The sequence below is a fragment of the Salmo salar genome, chromosome ssa19 (assembly GCF_905237065.1).
Source record: "Salmo salar chromosome ssa19, Ssal_v3.1, whole genome shotgun sequence".
In the NCBI taxonomy this organism is placed as follows: domain Eukaryota; kingdom Metazoa; phylum Chordata; class Actinopteri; order Salmoniformes; family Salmonidae; genus Salmo; species Salmo salar.
In genome coordinates, this window is record NC_059460.1 from 61,301,413 (window position 1) to 61,324,216 (window position 22,804).

The following is a 22,804-nucleotide window of genomic DNA, read 5'->3' on the forward strand; positions in this document are numbered from 1 at the left end:
AACAAAGGAGATGATCGGGGACTTCAGGAAACAGCAGAGGGAGCACCCCCTATCCACATTGACTGGACAGCAGTGAAGACGGTGGAAAGTTTTAAGTTCCTCTGCATAAACATCACAGACAAACTGAAATGGTCCACCCACACAGACAGTGTGGTGAAGAAGGCGCAACAGCGCCTCTTCAACCTCAGGAGGCTGAAGAAATATGGCTTGTCACCTAAAACCCTCACAAACTTTTACAGATGCACAATTGAGAGCATCCTGTTGGGTTGTATCACCGCCTGATACGGCAACTGCACCGCCCATAACCACAGGGCTTTCCAGAGGGTGGTGCGGGCTGCACAACGCATCACCGGGGGCAAACTACCTGTCCTCCAGGACACCTACAGCACCCGATGTCACAGGAAGGCCAAAAAGATCATCAAGGACAACAACCACCCGAGCCACTGCCTGTTCACCCTGCTACCATCCAGGAGGCGAGGTCAGTACAGGTGCGTCAAAGCTGAGACCAAGAGTCAGAAGCTATTTTTCAGTCTCAAGGCCATCAGACTGTTAAACAGCCACCACTATCACAGAGAGGCTGCTGCCTTCATACAGACTTGAAATCAATGGCCACTTTAATAAATGGATCACTAGTCACTTTAATAATGGCACTTTCATAATGTTTACATATCTTGCATTAATCATCTCATATGTACAGTTGAAGTCGGAAGTTTACATACACCTTAGCCAAATACATTTATACTCAGTTTTTCACAATTCCTGACATTTAATCCTGGTAAAAATTCCCTGTCTTAGGTCAGTTAGGATCCGCACTTTATTTTAAGAATGTGAAATGTCAGAATAATAGTAGAGAGAATTATTTATTTCAACTTTTATTGCTTTCATCACATTCCCAGTGGCTCAAACGTTTACATACACTCAATTAGTATTTGGTAGCATTGCCTTTAAATTGTTTAACTTGGGTCAAACATTTCGGGTAGCCTTCCACAAGCTTCCCACAATAAGTTGGGGGAATTTTGGCCCATTCCTCCTGACAGAGCTGGTGTAACTGAGTCAGGTTTGTAGGCCTCCTTGCTCGGACACATTTTTACTGTTCTGCCAACACATTTTCTATGAGATTGAGGTCAGGGCTTTGTGATGGCCACTCCAATACCTTGACTTTGTTGTCCTTAAGCTATTTTGCCACAACTTTGGAAGTATGCTTGGGCTCATTATCGATTTGGAAGACCCATTTGCGACCAAGCTTTAACTTCCTGACTGATGTCTTCAGATGTTGCTTCAATATATCCACATCATTTTCCGTCCTCATGATGCCATCTATTTTGTGAAGTGCACCAGTCCCTCCTAGAGCAAAGCACCCCCACAACATGATGCTGCCACCCCCGTGCTTCACGGTTGGGATGGTGTTCTTCGGCTTGCAAGCCTCCCCCTTTTTCCTCCAAACATAGCAATGGTCATTATGGCCAAACAGTTCTATTTTTGTTTCATCAGACCAGAGGACATTTCTCCAAAAAGTACGATCTTTGTCCCCATGTGCAGTTGCAAACCGTAGTCTGGCTTTTATATGGCGGTTTTGGAGCAGTGGCTTCTTCCTTGCTGAGCGGCCTTTTAGGTTAGGTTCATATAGGACTCGTTTTACTGTGGATATAGATACTTTTGTACCTGTTTCCTTCAGCATCTTCACAAGGTCCGTTGCGGTTGTTCTGGGATTGATTTGCACTTTTCGCACCAAAGTACGTTCATCTCTAGGAGACAGAATGCATCTTCCTGAGTGGTATGATGGCTCCTTCCTGAGCTGTACGACGGCTGCGTGGTCCCATGCTGTTTATACTTGTGTAGTATTGTTTGTACAGATGAACGTGGTACCTTCAGGCATTTGGAAATTGCTCCCAAGGATGAACCAGACTTGTGGAGGTCTACAATTCTTTTTCTGAGGTCTTGGTTTATTTCTTTTGATTTTCCCACAATGTCAAGCAAAGAGGCACTGAGTTTGTAGGTAGGCCTTGAAATATATCCACAGGTACACCTCCAATTGACTCAAATTATATCAATTAGCCTATCAGAAGCTTCTAAAGCCATGACATCATTTTCTGGAATTTTCCAAGCTGTTTAAAGGCACAGTCAACTTAGTGTATGTAAACTTCTGACCCACTGGAATTGTGATACAGTGAATTATAAGTGAAACAATCTGTCTGTAAACAATTGTTGGAAAAATTACTTGTGTCATGCACAAAGTAGATGTCCTAACCGACTTGCCAAAACTATAGCTTGTTAACAATAAATGTGTGGAGTGGTTGAAAAACGAGTTTTAATGACTGCAACCTAAGTGTATGTAAACTTCTGACTTCATCTTGCACTCATTTTATACCATCTATTGCATCTTGCCTATGCTGCTCGGTCATTGCTCATCCATATATTTATATGTACATATTCTTATTCCATTCCTTTACTTAGATTTGTGTGTATTAGGTTGTTGTTGTGGAATTGATAGATGACTTGTTAGATATTGCTGCACTGTCAGAACTAGCATTTAGCTACACTCACAATGACATCTGCTAAACATGTATGTGACCAATAAAATGTGATTTGATTTACTGTCTGGCACCTAGAGGGTCACATATAGGCGCTGATAATGGTCTGTTCATTAAACATTAACAACACATTCACCCCAAACCTCTTGAAATTCATAGAGATTTCAATTCCCAACCCATGCTCATTATACTACAATAAACTAGCGTACTAGTGTAAATAGTTTCTCTTTACTCCAGGTTTTTTGTACAGTTTTCACAGATAGTAAATTCACCATGGTAACAAATGAAACCCCATGTGTCTTTATGCGTTCAAAGGTTCTAATGTCAGCCCGAGGACAATGGGTTTGCAGGGGCGAACGAATATTGCTCAGAAGTCCTTTGACAGCCCATAGACGCAACACATGACTGTTGCAGGGGTGAGGAGCCAGCCAACATGGCAGCCTGTCCCACCCAATGACTCAAACTGTCCTTGCTCATTAGCCCGGGATGGGTCAGGGCTGTGGGAAAAGCCTGTTAGGGTTGAGTCACTGACACACTGACCACCCCGGAGAAATCATGCATGCCAAAGGTATGTTATATTCACTGACTCGAAAACGAAATGAGTGCATTGATCAGGTGGAAAGTAGGCTAGAGAGAGAGAGTGTGAGAGAAAAAGGGATGGGGTACGCTGTGTGTGTGTGTGTGTGTGTGTGTGTGTGTGTGTGTGTGTGTGTGTGTGTGTGTGTGTGTGTGTGTGTGTGTGTGTGTGTGTGTGTGTGTGTGTGTGTGTGTGTGTGTGTGTGTGTGTGTGTGTGTGTGTGTGTGTGTGTGTGTGACTAAGAGAGAGAGTGAGCATGCGATTTAAATGTAAGAGGCAGTCAAAACATATAACTGTGATTTGTGATCACAGTGCTATCCTGATAAGACCCAAGCCTCACCATTTGGTAGCTGCAAATGTTTGCCCTATGCATTTCCACACACAGGCAAGGAGTGAGTGTGCAAATTATGATTTCCATTTATCCCCTACAAGGGGATTTCCTATATTTAAACAGTTCAGGAGTTTGAGAATGGATCCCTTGAACATTTAGCCAAATATCTTCGTGCTGGGTAGGTTTAGCCACTGTCAAAACCCAACATAGCTAAGAGGAAGCTGTTTTTCCCCTGTGCACTCAAACACAATCACCGGAGTCTGGAATTAAAGATGGTGCCCAACAAGAGAGATAAAATTGTCTGCCTTCTTTTCATATGCCTCTAGACAGAACATTAGTCAGACTTGGGAAGGGGGGGATGAGCGTTCTAAGCCTAAGGCATGGTAGCGAGAAGATAGCAGTTAGCATTGCATTGCTAACTAGGGTTATTCGTGACCTTGCTAATGAGTTGGGATATACATTGCCACTGCAGTCTGATGGTTAAATGATGGACCATGGCGTGATCCTCGGGGGATATCGTTGTGCTATTGACTACCTCCTAGTAAGCCACTGTACTGTATGGTCAGTATTTCAAGGAGTCCGGCTGTTGTCTATTAGCCATAGCAATAAAGCTATGTTCGCTGAAGCAATGTCTGCACAACATCATAAGGTAAAATGCGACATTGTACGAGTTTTGTTCTGCGGGCATTTTTACAGCGTAAAGACAACTCAATGTTAAATCTTGACAAGATTGGCTTCCAAGCCTAGCCGGACTTCCGACTTAGCTTCTTTCTAATCACGGCTCACAATTTAACGCAGTGGAAGTTGTGAAAGTTAAAAGAGTTTTAAAAAGTACAGATGTTGCCACTTGCCACTGATGTTCAGTTCAGCGTGTTCTGTAGAACAGAAGCTAGTTCTCTCAGAAGACGGAGGGGCTTTTGCCTTTGACATGGTGACATGAAGTCACTAATTTGACGATGTGCTCATATGCCCCTCGCCCCTCGCCCCCCCTCGCCCCTCGCCCCCCCTCGCCCCTCGCCCCCCGGGATAAGTGACCTCTGCCTTGGAAAAGGACCCTCAGTTCTAATTGTGTCCAGAGGATTTCTGCTGTCTCTGAGACTCTAAAGAGAAGCTGAAGCTTTGAACCTGGAGGACTCTAAGCTCTCGGAATCTCTGAGCGTACTGCAGTCGGGTAGACATGGAGAGAGCTGAAGCACAAGCATGGTATGCTAGTGGGCCACCCGCTTTCCAAGAATAGTGAATAATGAGGTGGAATTTGAATGTAGATGTATGTGTGCTTTTCACAACAATTCTTGAATTTATTCATTTTCAAGCTAAATGTAATTTAATATCTATCACTTTCATATCTATCATAAACGATGCTGCTTGAACAGTTTTTCAATTTTACATTTGAATTCTAAATAGTTATATAAAATTACATTAGGTCAGTTGCATTTAATTGACTGTATTATGATTCATGCAGGATTAATGTTATTCATTGTTGTGTTTTGGTAGTCACCAGCAAGATAATCATATTTCAAACATAAAAATATTACACCAAAGCAAACTCCTCACGCAAAGGATTTGTCCAGTTAACAGGTATGTTGTCTTAACAACATACAGTATGGTCCTGTGTGGCTTAGTTGGTTGTGCATGGCGCTTGCAACATCAGAGACAGGTTCGAATCCCGCTGGGGCCACGCATGCGAAAATGTTTACACGCACTACTGTAAGTCGTTTTTCATAAAAGCGTCCACTAAATGGCATATATAAATAAGCCATTTGTATGCGCTTGGTTTTATTATTGCGGAACCTAATTTCCCACTCCACCAGGCCTGATCTGATCTCGACCAAGATTTTTGTTCAAACAACACCCGTCCCTCCCTCTTCTTCCCCACTGTGCCTCCCGGCAACTCAACACGTATCTTCCTCACCCATTAGGAAAGGAACGATAGCTTCCCTTTGATTGTGATAGGCAATTATGTCTTTAGTTGTTTGGCATTTAACACAGCTGTAAGCTCCCCTCGCTTTCTCTCTCTCTTTATCTCTCTTTTGATCAGACTCTCGCTGTGCTGTTTTGATATGACTCAATCTCATCCTTCACCTTCTAGAGTGTGAGAATGCCAACAGCCGAGGTCTGCATGGGTTCTTGGAAGTGGAAAGCTGATCGGACGGACCAATTTCTGTAGGAGAGCGTGAATAAAAGGAGTGACATTAACCAAGGGACGTGAGAGGAGAAGCAAAAAAATCCCATTTATTACCAAAAGTCATGAACGATTAAAGCATGAAATAGAAAAAGCACACAAAAATCCCTTCCACTCCCTGCCATCAATTGCATTGTCATTGGCAGACATCTTAGCTGACTTTCATTGGTTTGAAACGGATAACATTGACTAGAAAACAAAATATGCATGCACTATCAGAATCAAGGACTTTTGGTAGATGGATGTGGTGAACATCAAAATGCAAGTACCACTCACTTGTGACATTTTACATCAATATCCTAAATGGCTGTATCATTTATTAGCCTAGGTACCAGTCTATTTGTACTATCATGCCTCTCCATGTCACTCCTTTTCATGCCAAACAAGGAGTTGGCATGATACCACAAACAGATCTGGGAACAGGCAAATCATGTAATAAGGATATTTATATACACTGAGTGTACAAAACATTACATTTCCACGACATAGACTGACCAGGTGAAAGCTATGTTCCCTTATTGATATCGCTTGTTAAATCTACTTCAATCAGTGTAGATGAATGGGAGGAGACAGTTTAAAGAATAATTTTTAAGCCTTGAGACAATTGAGAGATGGATTGTGTATGTGTGCCATTCAGAGGGTGAATTTAAGTGCCTTTGAACGGGGGTATGGTAGTAGGTGCCAGGTGCACCGGTTTGAGTGTGTCAAGAACTGCAACGCTGCTGGGTTTTTCACACTCAACAATTTGCTGTGTGTATCAAGAATGGTAGAATGTTCCAACACCCAAGGAACATCCAGCCAACTTGACACAACTGTGGGAAGCATTGGAGTCAACATGGGCCAGCATCCCTGTGGAAGCCTTGACGCCACGTAAAGTCCATGCCCCGATGAATTGAAGCTGTTCTGATGGCAAAAGGGGTTGTGACAAAATATTAGGAAGGTGTTCCTAATGTTTTGTACACTCAGTGTATGTCAAACACAGTGGGGTCCATAATTATTGACACCCTTGATAAAATATGGAAAAAAAGACAGGGTAAAGTAAATAATACAACTACTGAGCTATATTGTGTGCAAAAAAAGGACAATAATATTATTTTATACTAATACAATTGCTCAGAGATTTTGCTTAAAAAGAGCTCATTGGCCACGCACACAAGTGGTGGGTTTGGCGTTTACTCAACAGAAGCATATGCAGAAAAGTACCTCATTCCTACTACTGTAAAATATGGTGGTGGATCTTTGATTTTATGGGGCTAGTTAGCTTTTACTGTTCCTCAGGCCCTTGTTAAGGTCAAAGGCATCATGAACTTTACCAGAGACGAAGGTCAATGAGAGAGTGTCAAATTTGGTCAACAAACATTGAATTGCTAATTTGCTAAGTGAGGCTTATTTGATCGAATAGAAATCAAGTAATGGTTAGGTTATTTACGAATGCACAAAATATAAGTGGACGTGGCATTTCGGCAACTTACCCAAATACGACTTTAAAATCGAAGTTGTGCCTGTTGTCATATAGATAGATAGAGGACTCATCATGGATATAACCTATTTTAGCAAGAACATTGCCATTAAGTTCTTTCACCATTTTAAAGTAGTCAACTGGGTGGGGATTCCTATGAGTGAGCAAGCGGCCAATGAAGAAGAAAGCCTCTGCTGTCACAGATGCTATAATGGCACAGATACAAAGATGAGTCCTCCTTCTAACTCAATGGTCTGTTATTCACACTCATATCTGCCCTGTCATTGGCTAGAATGGTCCCACCTGAGCACGCCTCCTACTGCCTGCCTTCCATCTTTGAGGACATGTATTTCCATTGTTTGAGCGGTCACTAGAATATTTTGTCAACGTAGAAGCAATCTTTGACTTTACCAAGTACCAGGACATTTTAGTCAAAACCCTGTTTGCATCTGCCAGGAGGCTGACACTAGGCTGCAAGTGGATCTTCCAGCAAGACAATAAACTGAAGCACTAATCAAATTCAACGAAATAAATCATTAAAATGTACACAATATCACCATTTTGCATTTGCCATCTCAATCTCCAGACATTTCAGAAAAAGGCTCAGTGTCGTTATCCTCACAAGTGTATTGAGTATTGAAGAGTATTGAAAACAGGCGCGTCAAAGAAATGTTACACCTATCTTTTAGAGATGTTTTTTAGATTACTTGTTAAACAAAATCTCGTTCTCTGAGCAATTGTATAAGTATAAAATAATGTAATTGTCCTCTTTTTTTGGCATACAATATAACTCAGTATTTGTGTTATTTATTTTATACAGTCCTTTTTGCAAATTTTTATCAAGGGTGTCAATAATTATGGACCCCAGTGTATATTGCATGCACTGAGTGTACAAACCATTAGGAACACTTTCCTAATATTGAGTTGCACCCCCTTTTGCCCTCAGAACAGCCTCAGTTCGTTGGGGCATGGATTTACAAGGTGTCGAATGCGTTCTACAGGGATGCTGGCCAATGTTGACTCCAATGCTTTCCACAGTTGTATGAAGTTGGCTGGATGTCCTTTGGATGGTGGACCCTTCTTGATACACATGAGAAACTGTTGAGCGTGAAAACCCCAGCAGCGTTACAGTTCTTGACACTCAAACCAGTGATTCTGGAAACTACTACCATACCTCGTTCAAAGGCACTTAAATATTGTGTCTTGCCCATTCACCCTCTGAATGGCACATATTCACAATCCATGTCTCAATGCTCTCAAGACTTAAAAATCATTCTTTAACCTGTCTCCTCTCTTTCATCTACATTGACTGAAGTGGATTTAAACAGGTGACATCAATAAGGGATCAGAACTTTCACCTGGATTCACCTGGTCTGTCTATGTACACTATAATTTCATTTATATACACACAGGGTTATAAGTGCAGTACAGGCACTGCTCCAATCAGTGTTGGAGTCAATTCGAATTGAAGGCACTCAATTCAGGAAGCGATTTGAATAAACAATTCTAAAACTTAACCACTTATGGAATAAATAGCTTCTACTCTTTAGTTTATTGAGAATTCAGTAAAAATAGAGGCCCTTTTTTCAATTATTGAATGGGAATTTCAGTTTAGTTTCTGTATTGAATGCCTTCAATTTGAATTGACCCGAACCCTGGCTCCAATGGTGTTTGCACACTGATATTTATTGACATAGAAATAAATGAATAATATTTAAAAATGTACTGGGTAATAGTACAAGATCTCTTATTCATCAGACAACACTGGGTTAAAAAAAACTCGGTCAGTTTAATGACACGTGTCTTAATTCCAAAATCGCTCTAACATAAAGAGACACAATGGACCTCAATTTTTGACAACGTGAAAAAGCAATGTTAGTGTCAAAAAATACTATTTGTTTTTACCAATAGTTGTAAGCTAGTAGCATAATTCGCCCAAAATATAAACGTGACTTCCTTACCCTTTAAACAGTCGTTGATTTGGATGATTTGGGTATGAAGTGTAAAACATGCTAATTTGGCAGATATTGACGTGACATTAATTTGACATGGTTTTTGGACAAAAAATACTAAAGGTAGCAATTGGTGACCGCAGCCTGGTAAACATAACCAAAGCATGGATTGCTGTCTCCAAAGACTGCTTACAGGGAAAGGAAAAACATATGTATTTTGTAATTTGGTTGAACTATCCCTTTAATGTGGGTTTACCATGTAACAATACCAGACCAGGGTTTAATTACTATTAGTATCTTTTGAAAAACTTTGAGCATTTGATTGAGACTGTCTTTAGTGACAGATGCACTTTTAAGATTATTCAATTCATTCCACTGTGCCAGGGGAGCTCACGTTTTTGAAGGAAAACAGTACTATTTGAACCCAGGTCTGAACGATGGAGATTATTGATACACAATACAGTCACGTAACCATTGAATTCCAGACATACATTTGAAGTGATGCAGGTTTAGGTTGACAACAGCGCTGCTTTTCTGCAATGTCAAAATGTCACCCTTACATCAGCGTCATAACTGAAAGAACAACCATAAGTGAACCACTATTGTTGATAGACCTCCCTGCATCTTCACAATGATAATAGGCACCCCATTTTAAAAAAGTGTAGCTATATATGGAGAATGAATGAGAGCGAGGAGTGAAAGACAGGAAGTGAATGCCCTGTAAACCATGACCTACGACCCCCTAATCAGTCAGCATAGAGGATGAACCCTGAGAAGGTGCTGTATTTGTTGCTGTTGCCCCCGTGGGCCTTGCCCCCGTCCAGTTTGATGAAGACCTCATCCCCGGCATCCAAATGAAGGATGACACTGTTGCTGGCGTAGTCATAACTCTGGTCCTGGTCTTGGGCTATGGCACTGGCCCTAACCTGAAAAAGATACAGCGCATGTGTAAGAGAGGGGGAAAGAAAGAGAGGGAGTGAAGGAAGGAGAGAGTAGGAGAGAGAGGGGGAAAAGAGAGTGCAGGAGAGAGAGTAGGGGAGAGAGAAAGCAAGATTTTAACAATGACACTAAAACAAATCACATTCAATTGCACAAAAGAAGTCCTGGGTGTATTTAGTTTTGCTGTACTTTACAGGAGTAAAAAAAAAGGTATCCATTGCCAAAAACGAATAACAATGAACGTGCATGTAATTCAAACACCATTTATCAACACACATTTTGAGTCGACGTCGGAATAAAAGTGACACTGTGTGACTTCAAGGCGCTTTTCCAACACTGAAGAACATACAAATAGTTTTTTAAAAAGCTATTAGCTAAGAGTTGGTGTTGCGATAATATCTGCCACACTGTAGCCTAGGCAAGATAACTTCTCTGGACTGTTTTGCACTGTCTAATCCAACTAACCCTCCGGGGGCGACTGTCTTGCTGCCTGTTTCAGAGCGAGGACCAAAACAAAAGCATGGGGTTGTAATTAGTGCTGGCTGAACGAGGACGTAAAAAGCAAAATATCATGAGCCCTGGAGGCTCCTGGGAGATGGCTTGGTCAGAGTGACAGGACGATGACGGATGTCATTGTATGGATGATTGGTGACATGACATGGCTGTACCCTTCCCTCCCTGTCATCAAGAATATAAACACTTGGCAAGATAATCTACTGCAAGGTTCCCCAACTGGCGGCCCATGAGCCGAATTTGTCCCGCGGGTGGTTTTTCTTTGGCCCCTCAAGTTTTCTGAGCAAACAATGATATATGGTTGGACATAAAATACTGTAAAAACGCCAGGAAATCAGCTCCAATTTCTTTTAATTTTGGAAATCTATTTCGAGGTATTCACATACATAATTTTTTATTTATTTTATTTCACCTTTATTTAACCAGGTAGGCAAGTTGAGAACAAGTTCTCATTTACAATTGCGACCTGGCCAAGATAAAGCAAAGCAGTTCGACAACATACAAAAACACAGAGTTACACATGGAGTAAAACAACATACAATCAATGATACAGTAGAAGAAAAAAAAAATAAGACTATATACAATGTGAGCAAATGATGTGAGATAAGGGAGGTAAAGGCAAAAAAATAAAGTAAATAAAGTATAGCAAGAAAAACACTGGAATGGTAGATTTGTAGTTTGAAGAAAGTTCAGAGATAAAATATAAATAATATGGTGCAAAGGAGCAAAATAAATAAAATAAATAAATACAGTAGGGAAGAGGTAGTAGTTTGGGCTAAATTATAATAATAGACGTGAGGCTTGAAATGATTATAATTTAGTCAAATATTATATCTGTTTGGGCTTCTTGAGGTCAATTTGCAGTCTACAAATTATTTGTAATTATGCTCTGGCCCACCGACCACACACTCAAGAAAAAAATTTGCCCACGGCTGAATCTAGTTGATGATCCCTGATATACAGTACTGTATTAGGATAAGGTTTGTGTAATATAAAAGGCTCCTTACAATATTTTCCAAAGGAAGTAAACCTATTGGAGTAGTGGTTAGCAAGTTTGCCTATGGGCTGGGAGACCAAGGTTTGTGATCTGCAAGGGGAATTGCACTGTCTGTCCACTACGATGTATTTATGTTCTTCACAATAATTAATAATCATAAGGACTCTGGCAACAGCAGTAACACATAATTACACAATTAATGATACATTGTAAAAGTATGACAATTACAATACAACTATTGGCCTAGCTATAATAAAAAAATATTATAATAATTTTGTATTTTGGCTCCCGAGTGGCGCAGCGGTCTAAGGCACTGCATCTCAGTGCAAGAGGTGTCACTAGAGTACCTGGTTTGAATCCAGGATGTATTACATCCGGACGTGATTGGGAGTCCCATAGGGCGGTGCACAATTTGCCCTGTGTCGTCTGGGTTTGGCTGGAGTAGGCAGTCATTGTAAATAAAAATTTGTTCTTAATTGACTTGCCTAGTTAAATAAAGGTTTAAATAAAAAGTATGACAATTCCAGAAGAACTATTGGTCTAGCTATATATATGTGCCCTTGAGCAAGGCACTTAACCCTCATGTTTTCCTGTAAATCGCTCTGGATATGAGCGTCCGCTAAATTACTCAAATGTAATGCTAATCTATAATATAAAGTGTGTCCTATAAAGCTTATGGTGGACTGCACCGTCAAGGTTTCCCTCTGTGTCAGTTTCATTTACAATGTCAATGTCTGTGATATGTCTGCGCTCAGAGCAATGAAAACATTATCAAGTAACTTATACAAGCAGTAAAATCTGATTTGAAAACTACACCATGTGGAACAGTGCAGACTGTGAAGAGACACACACATACACAAACACATGCTAACACATGCACTACACACACGTACATATAGATTTTGTGTTGTAGATATGTTGCAATAGTGTGTAATAATGTGTTGTGAAGTGTATAATTGAATTGTATGCAAATTGCCTTAATATTGCTGAATGCCAGGAAACAGATCCATAATAAAATACAAAACACTCATGTTGAACGGGTTGATAGACAACATAACAGTTATGCACACTGGCAATGCATCATTGATTATGGTCTGTTTTCATTGAACTATGTCCAGGGGCTGTATTTTAGGTGTGTGTGTGTGTGTGTGTGTGTGTGTGTGTGTGTGTGTGTGTGTGTGTGTGTGTGTGTGTGTGTGTGTGTGTGTGTGTGTGTGTGTGTGTGTGTGTGTGTGTGTGTGTGTGTGTGTGTGTGTGTGTGTGTGTATTTATATCCTGTTGACATGTCTCAGGAAGCATCATTCGACGATAATCATGTTCCTACAGCTCTGGGGTGAAGTTTAGGATCAGCTGATCTGGGATCAGCTTCCCCTCCCCTTTAACCATTAATGGGAGAAATGCAACTGACCCAAGATCAGCGTCTAGGGGCAACTTGACTTTATACTCCGTTTTTACAGTACATGTAGATGTAACCGATGTGAAATGGCTAGTTAGTTAGCGGTGGTGCGCGCTAATAGCGTTTCAATCGGTGACGTCACTCGCTCTGAGACCTGAAGTGGTTGTTCCCCTTGCGTTGCAAGGGCCGCGGCTTTTGTGGCGCGATGGGTAACGATGCTTCGTGGGGTGTCAGTTGTTGATGTGTGCAAGGGTCCCTGGTTCGAGCCCAGGTTGGGGCGAAGAGAGGGACGGAACCTACACCTACACAATTTCCCACCGCGGTTTCTCACCGTCTTCTAGTGATTAACGGACCATGCCACTGGCAGCCTATGATCACGACACTCATGTATCTCAATTCATCATATTAGGCACTGAGACCCCCATTAAATTGCAAGTAAATGCGAGGCCCATGTTCAGAATGTAATCCTATCATGGCTGTTCCGATAGGGATGATGAAAGGTGCGAGCAATTTTGTTAGGCTACATTGTATCGTTGTTCCTTCTTCAGAGCTCACTGTTGAGCAAGTTGATACATGGTATCATTTCACTTCACCTTGAGAACCACACGTTTTTCAAGTTTAGCGCTGTATCCACACATTGCTCTGGTGTTCCTACATTTTGTATGATACAATTGGAATCACCTTCACAGTTATTTAATAAATGAACTGTATTTTCTCGAGATTTGTATAAAAAAATGACGTGTAGGCTACATTACATGTCATTTGAGCGCTATACATTTTTTTAAGTGAACTGTTTTGCGTTTTCCTTCATCCTTTTGACCGTCATTATTCAAACACATTGATTCAAATACATTACATTCAATGCATAATCTTATTTTGGAAAAAAACATGCTGATATTTTCTGGCATCTTTGCCGCAATATTGCAATAACTATTTACCAATTGTGGACTAAACTGTTGGCATAAATTCTGCACAGGTTTGTTGCATATTATGATGAGTGTGAATGGGCTAGTTGATATGGTGGGCGCAGTGGACAGCTGGTGGTGCTGAAATAGCAAGGCTCCGCTGCTGTTTTCTTTGCGCTGACTCGCGTAACAGTTCGTGGTCCTGAAACCATATTGGTGAGCACCGTTTTAAGGGTTACCACAGGTTAGTGAAAAGCATGAGCTGGCGCACACCCCAAAATAGTTAGTAGAGGTGCTGGCTAACGGAGCGTAAACTGTACACTATAAATTACTGGGCGCTTATATATGTTATAGATAGCGTGTAGGACTCGCTTTATTTTATATAGTATATGGTTACATCAGGCTAACATCAGTATTATGGGGCCTTCTCCCTATTTTTTAGCTTACAATATGTCAAAGTTGAAGTGCATTGCGGTTGTATTCCCCATTATTGTAATCTTGCGGCTTCCTGGTTTGGCTCCCCTAGTGATTTAACCCACGCACGCTACTGCCTTCAAAACGCAGGACTCACGGTTATTCAAATGACATATTCACTGCAGTTTACAGACTAGAGTTTTGTACTCACTTGAAAACAAAAATACAATTCATCATTGCATTGTTGGATAGGGCGGATACTTGGAGAGTCTGGAGAGCGCACAGAGGGCACCTGTCTTTTGATAATCGGATGATGTTTTTTTTTACTTGCGACTAGATTATCTGCAGTAGGCCTCGTCTACCGTATGTAGGCCCACTTTTTCAAAAAGATATAGCAAAATAGCCTATCTCAAATAACATGTAGCCTACCGGATAACGTGAAGACACCATGTATGAAATGAAGAAGAAAGTCTGAAGTGATGATGAAGACGAACTTTGAGACAAAAAATGATATGCCATCTGTCCTGTAGACTATAAATAATGATCCGCCATTTATACATTTTTGTAAAGCAGGTGGTTAAACGCTGACACCATTTGATTGCGATAATATGCTCTGCCTTCGCTCTTTTTTTACATTTAATTTGTGGAACACTGAAGCGGTTTAAATAACGCGGGAATATTTTTAGGAGAAGGACTGATAATGTTTCTCACTGAATTTGGTCAGGTTGACCTGAATGCATTTACATGGAGCTGGAACACAATGCGAGCTAATCCACCTCTGGAGGTGGTTAGGCAAATCTGCTTACATTCTGAACACGCGCACTGCGCGCATATAGACCTCGCATTAACATGTGTTTCTTGTTATGCGAATACAAATGCGCATACAGCTCGTATTTTTTTATGCAAGTTTTAAATGGGGTGTGAGTGTGCGCACACTTGTGATTATTTCATGTGCATGTCCACATTAATCATCATTTTAATCGTGACTACTGTAACCAGCCCCTCGTGGGGTACAGCGAATGTCTGACACCCTCACACCTACCAGTCTGTTTGAGTTATACTTCCACTCCTTGTCACTCCTTGTCATGGTAAACATATTGTGTACAGGGAATGGAATGTTAGCAAAACAGGTTCTGGATTTCACACTACACTAAGGTTAGGGTCAATTTGAATAGAAGTCAGTCAATGAAGGAAGTTATTTGAATAAAACATTAAAAAGTGGAAAAACATATACTTAAATAAATCGCTTCCCCTTTTCAGTTTATTGAAAAGTCATTGAAAATGGATGCCCTTTTTGCCTCTTTCATGGATGACTGACTTTCGTAATTGTCAGAAGAATCATGTGTGCCACTGTATTTTCAGAGAAAAGAGGGAACAGGCAAGTAAAAAAAAGAGTAGGCCTAAAAGTAAAAGAGTTAAAAGTGTGACAGTGTCACCCACCAGACCGTTCTTCAGCAGGTCCGCCCACATGCTGGTGCCATCCCCTCCCCTCATCAGCACATTGTAGATGAAGAAGTAGGTGCCGGGGATCTTGCACGTGAACTTGCCAAGCGAGCCGTCGTAGTTATCCCCCAGGTTGGTGACCACATCGTCAAACTTCAGGACCTCGTAACCCTCCTGGGGGTTCCGGAGTCCCGCAGAGAAAGCCACCCGTGGCGTGGTGCTGTAGGTGGCTGTGGCGATGGCTCCTTGGCCCCCCAGACCCAGTATCCCCGTCTTCAAAGCATCTCCTCTGTCCCCTGGGGGTCCTTTGGGCCCAGGCGGACCGGGCTCTCCGGGTGGTCCCGGGGGTCCGGGTTTCCCGGGCCGTCCGGGCTTTCCCTGTGGACCGTGGCCACCATAGGTGGGCAGCGGCGGGCCGATGCTGTGGTCAATCAGCTCCTCAGCCTCTGCTTCCGCCTGGAGGCCCGTGGTGGAGGTAGCTTTCCCTGTGCCCCCTGAGTCCAGATAGGGGTCGCACACCATGCGGCAGGTGCCTAGCATCTCAAAGTGGCTGGCGTCGTCTGCGCTCACTGAGCTGACCAGCACGGGGATGAGGACCACCAGCACCAGGACTAGCATGACCCCCACGGCGGCTGCCACCAGGGTCTTCCTCCCAATGCTGAGCCGCGGAAGGGGCTGCGCTGCCAGCGTGGAGCTCTCCGGGGCGGGAATGGTGGCTCCTGGGTAGTGGGCCGCCGTCCACCTGCGAGACCAGGGATGCGCTTAGGATTCCCGGGAGAGACGCAAGACAGCGCGTGAGTGAGAGCGCAGAGGGAGAAGAGGAGTACGAGACTGAACAATTTTGTGGGAAGGGGTAGACAGAGATCAAAATCAGAGGGAGAAGAGAGAGAAGGATGGAGAAAGAGAGACAGAGGAAGACAGATATAAAAAGAAGAGGAAGCAAGAGGAAGAGAAGGAGCAAAATGCACTCACACTCACCGCTGACTCAAATGTATATGACTCAGGGTTGGGGAAAACAAGAGGTGGGGCCTCGTTCCTGGGAGAGAGAGAGAGAGAGAGAGAGAGAGAGAGAGAGAGAGAGAGAGAGAGAGAGAGAGAGATGAGAATCCTCTATATGTTGCTGAACTGTCACTTTACTGAGTAGCTCTGCGGGTGAAAGACAGAGAGCGAGAGAGAGAGGGAATCTTATTTACTGAGCAGCTTTGGGGGCTTCCCTGAGGTGAGAGGATTGAAAACCACAGACACAATTTTATCTTCCAAACAAACAAAACACCTATTCGTCTGTACATATCTTGGGGTCACTGTGCTTCATTGAAATATAAACTATAACACACTATCACAGATTATTGTGAAATAGACACAAATTACTTATAAAATAATTTATGACAGGCACACCTGTATTACACGATTTTTATCACAAAGCATTTCATGTGTATTAAACTATTTTCTTTCTTCATAACACATTTGTGTACGTTACACAAATTCCAATTTGTTGTGGCTAACATTAGCTAGGCTAGCTAGGTGGCTAATTCTAAGGTTAGGGGTTAAGGTTAGGGTTAGGTTTAGGGGTTAGGATTAGGGGTGAAGGATAGGGTTATGTCTACGGGTTAGGAGTTAGGTTAAGGGGTTGGGGTTGGGGTTAGGGGTTAAGGTTAGGGTTAGGTTTAGGGGTTAGGATTAGGGGTGAAGGATAGGGTTATGTCTACGGGTTAGGAGTTAGGTTAAGGGGTTGGGGTTAGGGTTAGGGGTTAAGGTTAGGTAACATGCAAGCTAAGTAGTTAAAGGGTTAGGGTTGGGGTTAAGGTTACGTTAAAGGGTTAAAGTTAGGTTAAGGTTAAGAGAAGTGTTAGCTAACATGCTAAGTAGTTGCAAAGTAGTGAAAAGTAGTAAGTTGTTGCAAAGTTGCTAATTAGTTATAATGCTAAAGTTGTCCTTGATGAGATTGGAACACGCAACCTTTGGGTTACTAGACTTTCTGTTTTATGCCCACCCATCCTCTACAACCAACCACCATTCTATCATTTCTGTAACCTACTGTCTTTACCTATGATTGAAATGCACTGTATACAAAATTGTGTACTGCACACAAAGAAATACACTTTTCTGTGTGCCTGTCACAAATTTCCAAGAAGCAATGTGTCTATTTCACAATAACCTGTGATACTGGGTTGTAAAAGTCATATAATCTCGGGGGGCAGCAGGAAGTGCATCTGTGTAAATATTAAAGATGCACTATGCAGAAATCACTCCACGAGGTCTTGATCTGTGGTTAGGCTATTAGCTGGCCAAAATTAGGCTACATGAAAAGTGCAATACTATTAATATAACCGTGTGTTAGTGCGGGTTTTCAGTGTATTAATGTCAATCATGAAGCTCATTTGCATTTCCCTTCGGCGCAGGAAAAATTCTCAGCAACAACGGAGTGATCAAATTTAGATCAACATCTGTAGGACTTAACATAAGTTACTGTATCTTTAACTTTTGCATAGGGGTATAGGGGTGCTATTGTGCCAAAAGGAGTAAATGGATCCAAATATTTTCCAGAAACGACTTTGTTGAACAGAAAGGGGTACACCTCCACACACCCACGAGCAAAAGTATATTGTTTGACTAAAACGAAGGATTTGTGTGGTGTTCATTAGATAAGAAATAAAAAAAAGCCAAAATTGGTTGTGAACAATTGACTACCACACTGGATCTTCAACAACATGTCTAGCTTCTTGGCCATTTATTATTAACACGCTCTCCTTCGTGTAAAATGTTTAGTCTGAAGTTTTAAAAAACATGGGCATTTTTATTTTATTTAGTATGATTTTATTTATCCCTATATAGGCTAATTAGACATTGAAGCAATTCCAGCTGGAGGGTGTTTGAGATGTCAGACAGAGCAAAGCCAGCGGAGAGTTACTCAATAATGCTGTCAAAGCCTCCGACGTATAGCCTCATAAATGTGGGGGCATAGCAAAGAGGATTCCTGTTTTTCCTATTGGAACATGACATTATGTTGTAATGGTGTGTGTCTGTGTGTACGTGTGTGTGTGTGTGTGTTGTTATTAATGAGTAAATTACAAAACGTTCAGAGGAAACTGTGATGGTGTTTTGTGTCGCACAGATATTACATTATCAAATGTATCTTATATACAAAAGAGGTCAAGGAGGAAAAGGGTGGTGTCATGGCCTAGTTGACTAAATTCCTTACAGTCACGTTTTGGTTAAATTTATAGACGTTTAAATTCGGCAAAATGTGCTCTCAAACAAGTTGTATATCTTGCTACATTAGACGAGGACTCCCCCTAGTGGTCAAAAGTATACTAGATTAATGTGTGTTACTGCTTGGCTGGAGCAAAGGCCTGCACCCAAAGCGGCTCCCGTAAGGTGAAATGCCCAAACCTGACCTAGGTTCCTGGAAGAGAAACAAACATCACTGCTCACAGACATGCATATAACTTAAGGACAAAAAGAGGGCATCAATATCTTAGGTTTGATATCTTGCCTTCTGATACGTTAGACCATTTATTTTGCCCCAAAATATTGGTATATCACCAAGTATATAAGGGCAAGGGGTCGATTTGGAATGGGCATTAGACAGAATTATTCCGTCTCTCATTGGCAACATTGTCTTCAATTGCAATGTCAGTTCTACTGTGAAATAATGTTTCTCACCCAACCACAGATGTATCTCATACGAGCACAGGGGATATGAAAATGTTTTTTGTGGCTCAAGGAGCATTGTGTCATCAACCGGAGGGTGTTTGAGACACAACAGAGAGCGAGACAGTAAAGCCATGGGACGGTGACTCAATAATGCTGTCATGGCCCCCCCGACAGTATAGCCTCAGACACGTTGGGGAGTAGAGAGGAGGATTCCTCTTTCCCATTGGCAAAGAACAACATAGTCCCTGAGCGAAGGACCTCCCCTTAAAAGATGCCCGAGCTAAACATGATGAGCATGCAGTATAGCTTTGTCTATGGGACAAATTTAATGAGATTGTTTTTTTCCCTTCTTGCATAAAATGGTAACTGCTGGACTTTTTCTGAGGCACCTTTAGGTATGCAATTGATAATTTAATGGTAATAATGCATAATCATGTACAAAATGATGTATAGCAATGTGATAATGCCTCAGACTTTGAATGGGCTCATTCTGTGTGGAAACAGAGCAAGCTGCTAATCCAGACTGAAGAGGCAAATAGAACGACTACGCACACATGAAATGTCTCCTTGTCAATCAATCTTTCCCTAGGTAAGAATTATATGTATTGCAAAATAAAAATACTTCAGCCATTACTTAGAGTCTGCTAGTAGGTCGATACCATAATGTGTCCCAAGAGATAATGTATGTCCAGTACAGATCATTTATGTGTCTTTTTATAAATAAATAAATATATGTCCTCTGTTTCACAGGCCCACAGAGTAGGCCTACAGGTTGACACATGCGCAAGACAATGGATGCATTCTCCTTTAATAGGAACTGGTCCATGAAGTTGAATCAACCTACAGTGACTCAGGGGTAGAGGTCTAACAGCGCAGCCCTAGAAGTGCATGGCACTATCAACTCACACTTGCCAGATACCACATTCTATTAAAAGGTCCGATACGCAGAAATTGCTACGCCATTTCCTGGTTGCTAAAATTCTAATAGTTTGTCTAATTTCAGTTTATGTGACAAAACAACCAATGTATAGAGTAGAGAATCATTGTACCATCTAAACTGCTGTGAAATATCTTTTGAATAACCAGACATATTGTATTTGTAGCTTTTTGAAGCTGGCATACAAAACCAAATGTAAAAGACACAAAAATTAAACTTAAGAATGGGAGGCATAGAAGTAGCGCAACTAGAACAGCGCTACTGCTTCTTAGACTTGCTTTCAATGAGAATGACGGATATATAACTCACATTTCTGTGTGAATTTAGTCAGGTTACCTAAAAAGTTACATAGTGCACCTTTAAATAACAGCCAGCCAAGTATGTGTTGCCTTTCTGGTTTCATACCTGGCAACCCGAAGCCACAGAACCTGTGCTATGCACAAACAGTATTGGTAGCCAAGTATGTCTGTAAAGCCTTTAGATTTCTCACCAAACCTGGCAACCCTAAGCTACTGAACCTGCTTCATGCACTAACAGTGACTGGCTGTTTGGGCTGTTTTTCCACTTACCTTAATTGTACTTTATGTTCCCTGTGATGAATCTGACTATGTTGGCTGTAGAGTATATGGCATTTTGCACTGGGGGTTTTCTGATACATAAAACAAGACTTTAACAACATATACATTTAGAAATAGAAATAGGAATGTAAAGGATTCTATCCAATCATTCAGAAGAATTTTATCGATAAACAATTAGTTATTTAATATAGTTTTGTTATTTGAAGAATTGATTTGTATTTTACTATTAGTTCTGTGGTATATTATTTTTGAAATGTGTAGTAATGACAAAAAATATAATTCACAATACATATGTACCAATGTACAAATTATTTTCTGTTCTTACAGTGTTCTCCCTGTACACCAAGTCAGAACCATAGGATAAATAAATGGGGCATATAAGCAGACAATGAAAGCTCTTACAATATTTGATCATTAAATTTCTCTAAAACAGGTTATAGGCTACATGTGCACCACCAATTCAGAAAAGTAGGCAAAATTCACATGGGAAAATATACCCAAATTATTAGGGTGAGGCACATGGGCTACAGTGGCGGTCAGTGCCGTTTAAGATGAGGGAGGACCATTTTTTTTTCATGAGCATGGCCTTATTTCTATTACAGTGTATTGGATGACTCTCATTCATATTCCATTCACCCAGTTCAATGTTACAGCGAAAGGTTTAGGCTACTACATGATACAACATTTTTCCCTATAGCCATCATGAGGTTGCTATAACCTAGCCTATGAATGAAAGTTTACAACGTAGATGCACACAGGTCAAGAGACAAATTTGAGGTGACAGACAGTGACATTCAATACCGAGAGTTTCTATTGGACAAATTCACGTATGTTTATCCCCGTTTTGTTCTGTTTGCTTCCGTTGAAACATTTTTTTTCAACAGAGTCGGCAGAATGAATATACCCCTGATCACACGTTAACAGAGTTCACTCTCATAACAGCCATGTTGTATTCCTTCTCTTCCCTTTGCTTGTGGACTTCAATGCACAACAAATCTGCTGTATATGAAGTTTGTGGAAAACACGTTCCAAGCCAAACCTCTACAAACAGCCTACATCGCTGTCATCATATTAGCTAAAGTAACATCATAGTCAGCATAGCTAATAGAACTAATGCGCTAGTAAACCCGCAACAATCATGTAGTAACATTAGTGTACAGTCAGTTAGCAGTTACACCGGCGGGCCCCGGTGGCAATAAATTAGTAATACCAAAAGCTTACCTTGACTTGGAAGAGTTCCAGTGATGTGTTGGAAAGTCATAGTCAGCTAGCTAACATAGCATCCCTCTGTTTCAGCAGGGTGTTTCAGTAGGCTAAACTAGCTAGCTGAATTTGCTAGCTAAGTAAGTGACAGTGAAAAAAAATTACAATCTCTCTCTCTATTTCTCTCTTGCTTCTCCTTCATTTTGGAAGAAATTAATTTGTTCAAAAATGTTCAACTATTGTCTTTCTCTCTCTTTGAGTCAACTACTCACCACATTTTATGCACTGCAGTGCTAGCTAGCTGTAGCTTTGATTGGGTGGAGGATGTCCTCCAGAAGTTGTCATAATTACTGTGTGATCTATGACGTCAGTGATCTTCAGGTCGTAGCTCTAGAAAGAGGCCCAAGTTCTCAACCTACAATTCCGAGTTGAATGACCGTTCAAAACGGGTTTTTTCAAAACGATTTTTCCAAGTCGGAGCTCGTTTTTCCCCGAATTCCCAGTTGTCTTGAACTCATTGAAGTCAGATTTCTCAGTTCCGAGTTTCCAGTTGTTTTGAGTGTGGCAGAAATCATGCTGGATTGACAGCATGGCCAATGTTCAATGATTATAATTTTAAGCTTGGAAAAGAGAACCTTAAACCCATACTTGGGACCACACAGCCACTCTACTGAATAGCAGGCTAGTGAGTGCTTTGCGATTTACAACTTGTTGTGTAATGTTTATGTCCAATGGCAGATGAGCACCGATACGTTTTCTCTATAATTTCTCTTCATTATTTCTCTTCATATGT

The 22,804-nt window shown here is 41.3% G+C and overlaps 1 protein-coding gene across 1 annotated transcript; it reads right to left on the reverse strand.

Moving 5' to 3' along the window:
- Window positions 1-8,326: 8,326 nt before the first annotated feature.
- Window positions 8,327-16,618, reverse strand: LOC106579363 (C1q-related factor). Its single transcript, XM_014159202.2, has 2 exons — window positions 15,637-16,618; window positions 8,327-9,958 (listed from the first exon to the last, which is right to left on the reverse strand). Exons 1-2 carry the CDS (start codon window positions 16,255-16,257, stop codon window positions 9,779-9,781), a joined length of 801 nt encoding a protein of 266 aa, XP_014014677.1. The 5' UTR covers window positions 16,258-16,618; the 3' UTR covers window positions 8,327-9,778.
- Between the last annotated feature and the right edge of the window lie 6,186 nt (window positions 16,619-22,804).